Source organism: Heterodontus francisci, chromosome 38 (assembly GCF_036365525.1).
Source record: "Heterodontus francisci isolate sHetFra1 chromosome 38, sHetFra1.hap1, whole genome shotgun sequence".
Taxonomy (NCBI): domain Eukaryota; kingdom Metazoa; phylum Chordata; class Chondrichthyes; order Heterodontiformes; family Heterodontidae; genus Heterodontus; species Heterodontus francisci.
In genome coordinates, this window is record NC_090408.1 from 24,553,299 (window position 1) to 24,565,804 (window position 12,506).

Here is a 12,506-nt window from a genome sequence, read left to right on the forward strand (position 1 = left end):
TGTCTGTTTATGTTGCTCTATTTATAGCAGAACTATGCATACATATAGAGCAGAGCATGCAAACTGCTCCACTCATCTAATTATGCAATTTTCATTTTCCTGTTTGAAAAACCACTGCAAATATACAGAAAATTAAAATTTCCTATTTAAGTATTTATTGAGCCTGAATTGTCCCAAATTTTAAAAATATAAGCATCCAATGGTTGAAATTCTAAATTTATTTTTATACTGTCTTGCGAACAAAACTGATTGCATACAACAATCATAATTGACTGTTTTACAAGAAGTTTAATAATTTAGTTAGTTGAATAAATTTGCAATATTGTGACTCACAGATTTAAGGATTTTAAAAACATTCTCCCCATTTTCCCCAGTTCAAAAATAGTTCATTATATGTAAATCACCTTGATACATCCTGAGCAATGTAATCAAGTGCTATACAATTCAAGCTTGTTTGTTCACTCCTTTCCTGAAGGTGGTGACTTAAGCTGGGTATAGGTCCACAGAAGTAGCAGCCTTCTGGTACTTAATGTATTAATGTGAATCCAGTACAGTTTTACCTAATATATGTTCATACTTTCCAGCAGGTGGTATTAGCTACCTAAGAACTTTAATTACTACTTTAGCCTTTTTCAGCCCAGAAGTATTGACAAAGAAAGACTTGCATTTATATAGCACCTTTCATGACCTCAGAACATCCTAAAGCACTATACAGCCAATGAAATACTTTGAAGTGTAGTCACTTTTGTAATGTAGGAAAAACAGCAGCCAATTTGTGCACAGCAAGGTCCACAAACAGCAATAAGATAACGATCAAATAATCTGTTTTAGTGACAGTCGAGGGATGAATATTGACATGGACTCTCCTGCTGGTCTTTAAAATAGTCCACTTAAGAGGTCAAACAGGGCCTCATCTGAAAGATGGCACCTACATCAGTGCTTGCCTAGATTTTGTGCTCAAGTTCCCAGAGTGGGACTTGAATCCACAACCTTCTGATTCAGAGATAAGAGTGCTACTAATTGCTACTAACACTCCTGCTGTTGCTGTTCCTGAGAACAACTAATTCATTATGGACTGAGGTTATAATCTCGTGCCTACCTAGCTTGAATGGTTCATTACACCATTGCCCACTCTGTTATTGGAGAAGATCATGGTATTTGTGATTTTATCATTAATCATTTTAATGCAAATCCATATTTAGAGCTGTTAAAATATTGAAAGCAAAACTAAGGTATGCAGACTGCTGAGAGTGTAATAGTAAAATTACTGCAGTGAGGTAAGGTGAATGTTCACCACTGGTACACACCCTATTAATGGTACTAGTCCACTAAATAATACAGCAATCTATGTTTTCTATATAAAAAGTGACTTTTCCCTGTGCATATTCTTGCAAGTTTGAGATAATTTCACCAAAGATAGTATTGTTATGTAATTTTAAATAAAGAATGGCACAATCATGTGCCAGATGCTATGTTATTATTCAGCTTGTTTTGAGCAGCAGTTTATATATTAATTGGTTATGACCAATCGTAGATTGTTTGTGTTACCTCTACTAGTAAATTTTGTTGATTTGCAGCAGTTGTATGAGTTTAGTAATGATGTTACTAAATGCAGATGTTCTGTTTATCACAGGTATTTAATTTCCATCAGATGTTCTAACTCTTCATGAATTCATATAGTTAAGTTAATGTTAAGGTTAAGAAAAAAAGTTCCTGTACAATATTCCATGCAAAAGTGCTATTAATAATAGAGGATCAGTAATGTATACCATTCACTCTAATGTAATTTAAAACATTGAAGTATCTACTTGTACCCATGTGAGAAAACAACTCTATAATTTATTCAATGACTGTTTGAATGATGGCCATAAATATCTGAGAATAATACTTGTGGTGAGACTGGGGCATCGTGTTCGAGGCTCCAAAAACAGCAGATAATCCTGTTTGAATGTATATGATGCTCAGATTACTCCATGAACAGACTAGACAGACATGCATTTAAAACTCCTACTCCAACCTGCTTTGAATAGCTCTGTTAAAATACTAATGGATAGCCTGTGATGTTACAAAAATAAAGATTGGGTATTTGCGTATTGCAGTTACATAAATGGAGAAGCCTTTTCTCTGGTCTGGCATTATACAAGAGAAATGCAGTAGGTGAAATTAAGAAATACAATATTCAATATAATATCCATAAAATGTATGTTATAGAAAAATATGCAATTGTATATAAATCCAATTGTATTAAATTACATAAAGTAGAGGTTGGATATATATAACTAATGTATTAAAATATATCAAATTATTGTAAATATATATTCAATTGTAAATATGAATGCATTCAATTACAAATATATATCACCAGCTTCAATGTAATTAAATATGGAATTGTAAGTACCTATTTAACATTTTTGTATCTAGCTTTCATTCATAGAGTGTGGGATAATTTTTTTAAAATTTCATCAGGTGCAAAGCATATTGATTACTTCAAATTTTTGTTGTCTCACTACCTTTACATTCACTAAAGCACAGTCCATGAATAAAGGCAACTACCTTTAAAAACAATCAAATCAGTCTTTTTTTTCCAAAATCTTTTGAGTGGCCACATTGGTTCTTCACCCATCCCAGTACATATCCTTAATATAAAATAATATACATATTAGACACATTTTTTAAAAAAAGAATCACTAAACCTACACATTCCATTTTAAAAATATTTCCCTGCATAGATTTGCCCCTATCTTAATTTTCTTCTACTTTGTTTCCAGAGTTTGGAACTTATATCTTTGAGTCCTGCTATTTTTTTATGTCTCCACACCTACAGGACCATGTCATCCTGTCCTTTTTGCAAGGATTTCTTGCTTTTTTATCTATGAAGTGGACACTTTGATTTCCTGACTTACTGAGCTGCTCATATTTTCTAATCACAGTCTTGCTGTGGATAACCTGTTTTCAAGGTAAAAAGAAAATTTTCGCTTTGCATTTATTTTTGTCAAGGATTACTGCCATTTTATAAGATAGCATGGCTTGCTTTGCTGAAAGACATGCTTTTGTGCTAATGGGAATGGTGTCCATTGCTGATTGATTTATTTGTTAATGCTCACTCCCAACTGTTGTGAGGTTTCCACATTTCAGACAAACTTTCATCACATTTTCTAAGATGAGAAATCCTACATTTTTAAAAAAAGACAAGTGATACAACTTTATCATATTGGTGATCAAAAGTGTCAGATTCAGGCAGGCATTGGGCATGTTGTGGGATGCCAGTGAGGTCCAGATGTTAGCAAGGTAAAGATGCTACAAAGGAGAGACTGCCATTACAGGAGGGGAGGTAGGGGAATTGTCCTCCAATCTTGCATGGAATCAGATCAATGAGAGAATAATGGAAGCATGATTAGCACGATTCCCACAGACCAGTCTAGTTACTAGAAGGTGAAGTTTTAGAAGGACAAGGGCAGTCGACGCATAGAACACGACCACTTAGAGTTACCCTCCAAGTCACGCACCATCCTAATGTCTTGATTTTAAAATTCCTATCCTTATTTTCAAATCCCACCATGGCCTTACCCCTTCCTATCTCCTCCAGCCCCACAACCCTCCAGGATTTCTGTGCTCCTGTAATTCTCGCCTTTTGATCATCCCATTTTAATTGCTCCACCATTGTGGCTGCACCTTCAGTTGCCTAGGCCCTAAGCTCTGGAATACCCTCCCTACACCTGTCTGCCCCTACTTCGCTTTCCTCTTTTAAGACAATCCTTAAAACCTATGTCTTTGACCAAACTTTTCATCATCTGACCTAATATCTCCTTGTATGACTCGGCGTCACATTTTGTTTTATAATGCTGCTGTGAAACACCTTGAAATGTTTTATTACATTAAAGATGCTAGATAAATACAACGTTGTTGTTGACTTGGAACTATATCAGTACTCCTTCATTGTTACTCGGTCAAAAACCTGGATCTCCCTACTTAACAGAACTGTGGGAGTACCTTCACCACCCAGACTGCAGGGTTCAAGAAGACAGCTCACCACCATCTTCTCAAGGACAATAAGGGATAGGTGGTAAATGATAGCTTTGCCAACAAGATTGCAACTTGTGAATAAATTTTTACAAAACAACCATTTTAATGGGTTTAATCTACAGCCACAGTCACTTTTTCTGTGAATTGAAGCGCAGTTAGACCTCATTCGAGAGCCTTTATCTTAAGAAAAAGACCATCCTACAGTCAGTTTTAAAAGCTCAGCTCCATTGTATTACAGCAAATGTATGTTGTGCAATACAGCATTATGCAATGAACGTTTCTAGAATAACTTTATTAAACTACTTATCTGAACAAAACTATTGATAAAGTTCAATCATTTAATCAAAGAGAGCAGTTGACATTAAGTAGCAGTCTCGTGAGTTTTTAGGTGCTTTTACACTGCCTATTTCCCACTGTTCCTGTCTAGGGAGAGTTCCCTTTATGGCGTTTTCAGACTTTTTGAATTAAAATTGATCAAATACACTTTAAATACTATCAAACAAAGAAACTGGTAATGTACAAGGCGAGATGTACATTGAAGTACCAACCATTTAGTGAGACTAATTGTAGTTGTTGTTTTCTTTGTGTGCTTCAGAACAAAAATAAGGTTGGATTGAAAAGCACACAGCGAAGCAGACCAAGTTCAGCAAATAAGGGAAAGAAAATGACAAGGTAAAGCTTCCACCATTTCTGTTCCACAAATGTAATTTAACATTGAGTATTTGGAAAACCCTACAAGCAAAGTTTAATTTGTGCACTGCATATTGATGTTAACACATAAAGCATATTTCGTAACACAATGGTGCTAATAGAAAATGTTTATTTAATTCGCAAATTGCTTTGTGCTAACAGTGTTTGAACAGAAGTGCAGGATGGGGAGGGGAGAAGTGGCTGCAAGTTGTGGAGATTAAAGGCTACTATCAAAAAGAAAATTTTTCATTTTTTAGAAAAGATTAATCAGAAATCTATAACACAGCCCCTGACCTTACTGTAGTTTTTATAAAAGGATTGGCAGTCTAGCAGCTCCTGAGTGCATTACTTGTGTTGGTTGTCTGAGGGCTATATAATAGTTAAACAATTTAAAAAAAAACTAATGGCAATGTCTTTAGTAATGTATCAGGGTAGTTCACTGACCGTTTCTTATTTTTTGAATTATCTTGACACATTATATGGATTGTCATATTGATATAGATTATCATGACAGTAACATTGTTTGGCAGTGACTAATCTTGATCAGTATGCACTGATGTGATTTCCTAATTGTGTTTTCTCTACACTGATCCTTTGCTTTTGTGTAATCTATTCTCCAGTTGGTAATATTTCTTCCCTTCTTTAGGCCCAGCTATATATGGCCATACCGAGAACAGACTTTTGCCCTGACCTTTTAATCAATTATATTTATAAACATTCACCTAAAAAATATGTAAAGGTATCAGTGACCTGATTTTTATCCTTTTCTCTGCTGATAATCTGACTGACACCAGGAATTCACCATGGATGACATTGTTAGTTTAAATTTACATCCTAACACTCTGTGATGGAGTATGTCGGTACATCAGTGCGCTGGACCTGGAGGTTAATAGTTTATTTTAAATGTTTTGCATTTAAGCAAGTACCATAGGCTAAGTTAGAAATGTATTGTCAGGGTAAAAGCTAAAATTAAGTAAGATATTCATTCATTCTATGCCCTCCTGTGCATTGCAATTGTAATTTTGGATTTGCTCTTAATTATGACTGCTTGTATTTAAAATTCAGTATTAATAGCTACTTTTTTCATCTCATTGGTACACCTTTCCTTTACAGTATGCATGATATTATGATTGGACACCATATACCTTATTACTGTATTACTTTAAATAAAGTTTCATTATAAATAAAGAGGCATAGTTAGATCAATTATGTGTTATAAAATATAAAGGCTTTTGTAGGGGAACAGTAAAATTAGAATTTTGTGACAATTCTAATCTAGAGATAAATGTAACATTTTGTTCAACGCATGTAACAATTTTGGATTAAAGTATCATGCTCATTTAACCATTTTAACATAGGAAATAACTGCACAATAGTTCTTTTCTTTTTTTAAAAGTAACATTGTGAGTATTGTGTTATGACCGAGGCAGGAGCAATGCACTGTCAATTCAGTCCCATCACTCCAAAGGGTGCAGCATATTAAGGTTTTCCCACCTAACCGGAAAACAACCAAATTAAACACTTTATTAAGCCCCCAGAATAAACGACACCAAACCAGGTATCTTTAGACAACAACAAGTTAACTATTTATGAAAAAAACTAAATCTTAAACACTATTAAGATAAACCTATGTCTAAAGACCTTATAACTTATTTAACCTAAGCCTCCCCATGCACACACACCTACATTCAAAAACTAACAATGGTTAACCAGTTTTAAAAAAAATAGTGTTTCTTAGGAATAAAATAAGTAGCTGGGTTGTAAGGCCTGGTAAGTTACGTTCCCGGTTGATGAACTATCCCGGAGTAGAGTAATCAGACACCACTCGAAGTGTCCAGGCGAATTCGACAAAACAGTTTTTAATAGATAGACATTCAAAGTATTTCATCTGCAGCAGGCATCACACAGTTCTTCCAATGAGAAGCACAGCAATAGATCTACTTGGATTTTAAAATTGGCAGTCTTTTGGTAAAAACTTTACTGAGAGTTTCAGCAAACACAAATATACAATAGAGAGAGTTACTTCTGTAACAGACTTCTTAGAGTTTTTAAATAAAATGGAATTTAATACCTCCAGTAATGCATATTGTTCTTTTTCAGAGGTTTATTCCTCCTTAGGCAAACACAGTCTGAGCTCAATGTAGATTTTCTCTGCTGAGAAATAGCTTCTTTCCAGTAGAGAGCAGACTTGGTTTGTCTCCAGTTCAAACTGGTTTTAGCCGATTTGTATGCACAGTTACAAGTTACAGTACACCATATGACCTCTGTCTTCTACTGTGGCCGAGGAACAGGTGAAGCTGGCACACTGTGCCCCCTTAGTTTTTAAAGGCACACTATTTTCAAACAGAGTCTGAAAGGCACACTGTTTTAAACAGAGGAGAAAAAAAATTACACTTCCATCACAATTGTTATATATTGGATCATACATGGGAACTGCCACAATAACGGGACACAGATTTGTTCACCAATTCCTGTGAATTCCCAGTCTCATTTAGTTGCTGGAGGAGTTGCCAAATAATAGCCAACCAGGGAGGAGTAAAATTACATATGTGACCTTCATTGGGACACACTCTTATACAGCTCCAGTCAGGTGAGAGCATGGCCTATATGATAAGTATAGTAATTTGAGGAATTGCCAGGAATCACCAGTTACAACACAAGACTTTGCTGAACAACAGTTCAAGATTAACTTAGCATCTTTTAGTTTTTAGTTAGCAACCTGTGAAGGCTTAGGGCAAGTTGTCTGTAAAGCTACAATGTACATTTTTAAAAATATATAATCCCTAGCTTTCCTTGTTTCACTTTAGTGCAACTGGTAATTTGGAAAGGTCTGCTCCCACTTCTGCTCTTTCATTGGTGGATAAATCTTAAATCCATCAGTAAAGAAGCAGCAATGAAAGCTAGTTCAATCCTGCTAAATTCAAACACATGATGCCAGTGGCATGAAAATAATTCATTGCATATGTGATGACAGATTTTACCTTAAATTTACTTCATGCCATTGCAAACAACCTCTGCAGGATGTTGATTATTTAAGAGGAGGAGAAACTGGGCTAAAACAGGAAAAGGAATGGACAGGGAGGCTGCAAGGGATTATAAAACCAGGGATACTACCATGGCTTCGCAGGTTAAAGCAAATATATATAACCCAAGGACCATAGTTGGAACACAGCTGACCTATACTAAGGCAAGATTAATAGTTTAATGTATATTGTAATAACACAGTCATTACACTAAACTCAGGATTGCTGCAAGGATTTTCCAATTCTAGCAATTTATATCTGACCTGTATCCTGAATATTTTGTTGATGATTGTCCCACTGCCCTTAACAGATATATACACTTCTTGTAAAGCCAGTCTTTCTTGAAAAAGAGTGTATCCAATTTGGGAAGCCTAAATGGAAGTATCAACTTAAATTTAGGTTAATTAGTCAAAAACACATATGTCTGAGCAGCCAAATGTGTTGCTAAGATTATGAATTTTTGAAATAAGTGAAAATACTGCTGATGTACATTTGTTTTCACTCCATAAATTCAAACCAGATTTATTACAATTTGATGCTGAAACACTATATACAACTGGATTACAGGTTATATTCTTAGACTGAGGTTTGTATATGTTTTATACTTATTCTGTTGCACATAATTATAGTAATTAAGCTACTAAGGTCATTGGTGCAATATTTGCTAAACATTTAACATTATGCTTCGGTGAATATTACTTTACTATTTTTGAACTAGATTTTTTTCTTAACCATTTATATTTTGGAGAGTCCTGGGGGAGTTTCAACATGGGTGAGTGGGTGAGATTGGGTGCTGCTCGGCAGTAAATTGGGAAAAAAAATTCCAAGTGCGTTGAGAAGCTGGCTGCAACCCACTGACTTCTGGGTTTTACTGAGGCGGGGAAGGGGCAGGCAGTTAAGCTGCTCCCAGGAGGCTGGTTGGCATTTCAAATATGTTAATGAGGCTGGAAGCCTCAGATTTAACTTGCTTTGCAGGTTTTGCTATGTGGCTTACTATTTTGCAGCTGCAACAATGGGAGAACAGCCTTGGGAAAAGGCAAGTGACTTAACAGCACTCCACATGGGTCAGGAGAAGCTGGAGTTCTCCTACCAGCCCCTAAAGTTCCCCCACCATTGGGCGACCACCCCCGTCCGTCCCAGGATCGGGAATTGGACCTTGCAAGGTTAAGGATTGGACTTCCTTGGTCCAGCAGCATTCCTCGGAGTGCTCCCCACCAGACTGGTAGCCAGGTCTGTCAATTGAGCTGACTTGGCTGGGAGGTTGTTGGGGCCATAAGTTGCATGCTGTGGATTTCCAGACCTCTGGGTTTTCTGCACGCTACTGAAGCCTCCCACACTGCTCCCAGCACGTTGACAAGTAAAAATTTCCCCCCCAGTTTTAAATATGTTAGTTCCAGAAGAGCAAAGTCATATTCTGAACTGGAAATAGGAAATTCAATACTAAAAGATTTTTTTTTCATTTTAGTGCTAAACACAAAACTATTGAATTACATGTAGCTGATGATGTTGCAGTTCCAGAGGACTTTTCCAATTTCTCCCTTACAAAGACGATTAGTAAAATCGAAGGTCAACTGGAGGATGGCTCTCCTGTTGATGTGGAAAATGAGGTCATGCCTAGCATAGGCAATGAAATGGGCACAGGTAGGTCTGAACGCATTGCATTATTATTTATCTATTAATAGCATTAGGCAATTCACTTGCTAAAAGCTGGATTACTCTTTCAAAAGAAAACCTGCTGTAGAGTAAACTGATCAAAAACATTTCAAATAGTCACAAAAACTGGAAAACTTTCAGAGAATGCAAATCGCGTGGTGTAATTTTACATTTCAAGTTTCACAATGTTGTAGAAATTAGGTCATATTTCAGAATTTAAGAAACCACAGAAGCTTTATTTCTACATTCACTCAGGTTCCATTAAATGATTGAAGATTCGGGGTAATTCATTTTACAATTGTGCATCACCAGCATTAATCTGAAGTGAAAGAGAACAAGAGACTGTTTTTGTTTTGCAGCTCCTGACTTAGCAGCATTGGAAAACAATTGTTTCCAATGTAACAGAAATGAACAGCATGAACTAAGTTTTGTACGAATTTAATAACAACTATGGGCTGAATTTTATTAGTGCGCCGCGCATCGCGGTGGAGCGCTTTGAAGTTCGTGGCTTTCAGAAACGGATGCGTCGTCGCTGAGCCCCCACAATATTTCGCGCAGGGGCTCATTAGCATCACGGTGACCCTCCCCCGCCCCCCATATTACGTGACGGGAGGTGGGACATTGGATGCCGTGATGGACATTGGCTCAGCTGTGTAGCAGGTGCTGGGGCCCTATTTAAAGCACCCCAGCACATGCTTCCTGACAGCTGCCAAATAAATACTTACCTCACTGTTGAAGAGTGAGGGTGCTGGCAATCTGGCAGCAAAGCAGAAAGTGCTGGAGAAACTCAGCAGGTCTGGCAGCATCTATGGAGAGAGAAGCAGAGTTAACTTTTAGGTCTGTGACCTTGGTCACAAAACTATTGAATTACATGTAGCTGATGATGTTGCAGTTCCAGAGACCTTGCGACCTTGGTCACAGACCTGAAAGTTAACTCTGCTTCTCTCTCCACAGATGCTGCCAGACCTGCTGAGTTTCTCCAGCACTTTCTGCTTTGCTGCCATATACTTACTTTGCTTTGTCCCAGTGATCTGTGCAGTTGAGATCCTCTTCTTCCACTCAAGTCTAACATTCCTTCTTGTGGACTTGCTGCACCTGTGTGAATAATCTTAATTTGTCACATACCAGAACATGAGACTGAATTGTATCATAAAACGCAAATACACTATCAGAAATAAAAGCATAATTTAAGAATATCTCCATACTATGTTCTTTTAATCACCTGAATATGAAAAGCTGCAGACTAATATGCATTTGTAATCTGTATTCATCTTGCTGCTATTATGTGAAAAGACATGTCACTGGAATTAAAAGAACTTCTTAAAGAACCAGGAAACCATGTTTATATTCTAGCTGCATTGCAAAGCAGAAATATTACATCAATAATTATAATCAACTGCTGCAGAAGCAAAGTGTATGTGAACATGTGTCGAGCTGTGATAAATGAGAAACCAGGACAACAGCACAGATTTCCTCACTAGTCCCGCATTAGTGTTTAAACATGTGCAAAAAAAACCTTGCAGCCAGATGTTAGAGCAGTTACACTGTGGAATCACCTTTGCATATGGGCGCCGCACTGGTTAGCACCGCAGCCTCACAGCTCCAGCGACCTGGGTTCAGTTTTGGGTACTGCCTATGCGCAGTTTGCAAGTTCTCCCTGTGTCTGCGTGGGTTTCCGCCGGGTGCTCCGGTTTCCTCCCACAGCCAAAGACTTGAAGGTTGATAGGTAAATTGGCCATTGTAAATTGCCCCTAGTGTAGGTAGGTGGTCGGAGAATGGTGGGGATGTGATAGAGAATATGGGGTTAATGTAGGATTAGTATAAATGGGTGGTTGTTGGTCAGCACAGACTCGGTGGGCCGAAGGGCCTGTTTCAGTGCTGTATCTATAAATATAAAATATTAAAAAACTAAAAATATAAATATAAAGGACCAGAGCAAAAACCGAAGATGGCAGCAGGGTGCTCTAGGGTGGCCCCACAATCCAGCGATGCTTCCCTGCTCATTGTCCTCCAGGCTGTTTGGGCAAGGCGTGAGGTCCTTTTCCTCAGCAATGGTAATAACAGACCCTCCCGCCTGACCATGGCAGCCTGGTGGAGGTGGCAGAGAAGGTAAGTAGCTGTGGGGTCATCCGGCGTGAAAGGGTCCAGTGCCAGAAGAGGATGAACGATCTGCTTCGCACCGCAAAAGTAAATGGCACTCTGTTTCACGGCCCCACTGAACCTGCGTGTCCCCACAGAGTGGCACATGTGTGCCACTGCCATTCGAAAGACAGGGAGGTTGGGCAGGGATGAATGACGTGACATGAATGGATGAAAGTATGACAGAACTCACCCTTGTTTGCAGCTCACAACATGGCACCCACATGAGTGGCTCACTCAGTAGCGCACACCGAGCCTTCCCCACCTTTGGGCCCAGCACCCAACTTTTTTCATGTTTCGGGGTGTTGCCTTGCCATCCTTAATCTTTGCCTCCTTGCTCCTCCGGGCAAAGAGAGCCCCAATGCTCATGAGGTGAGTTGGACTTTTGGAGGAGTGCCAGATATGTAGACGATGACGGGCTGAGGAGGAGGCCCTCAAACTGGCTGCGACAGATGTGGACTGTATATTCAGTGCCATTGAGCTTGGGCTCCTGGGCGAACATGCATCTATTTAATATACACAATGATCACTGTGAAAATTGTGCTGTTTGACATAATGCTATCACAATCGTTATATGCTCACCATAAAGAAGGACAGTGTGCTCTCATTGTATCTTGCAGGTCAACGCTGTTGAGTCAGCAGTGGCGGCCCAGGACACCACCTCCACCTCATAGGAAGAGACATCCCCAGAGGATGCAGCGTCCCATGACACTCCCACACCTTCCACCAGTGCAGATACAGTCACCTTGGTGGGTATCCGGTTGGGCTTACAGTCATGTTCAAAAGCTGGTGAGAGCACTGCACACATGCCTGAGCAGCCTGACTGAGGCTGAGACAGTCAAGGCGCCTGACAGTTGGAGGGCTGTGGGTGGCTAGACCCATGCTGAGTCCCAGGCTGCTGATGATCCTCAGCACAGAGCATGCTGGAGCTGCAGCAGCAGTTGTGGCAACTTCTGGTGGAAATGCCACAGGCCATGC

General features: G+C 38.6%; 1 protein-coding gene across 3 annotated transcripts in view; it reads left to right on the forward strand.

The window, feature by feature from the left end:
- The window catches only part of tex9 (testis expressed 9), a 54,908-nt gene that overhangs the window by 14,033 nt on the left and 28,369 nt on the right, over positions 1-12,506 (forward strand). For all 3 annotated transcript variants that reach the window (XM_068017846.1, XM_068017847.1, XM_068017849.1), the window contains 2 exons: positions 4,619-4,695; positions 9,202-9,377. In XM_068017846.1, the coding sequence (XP_067873947.1) occupies positions 4,619-4,695; positions 9,202-9,377 (253 nt within the window). The remainder of the gene's footprint in view (positions 1-4,618; positions 4,696-9,201; positions 9,378-12,506) is intronic.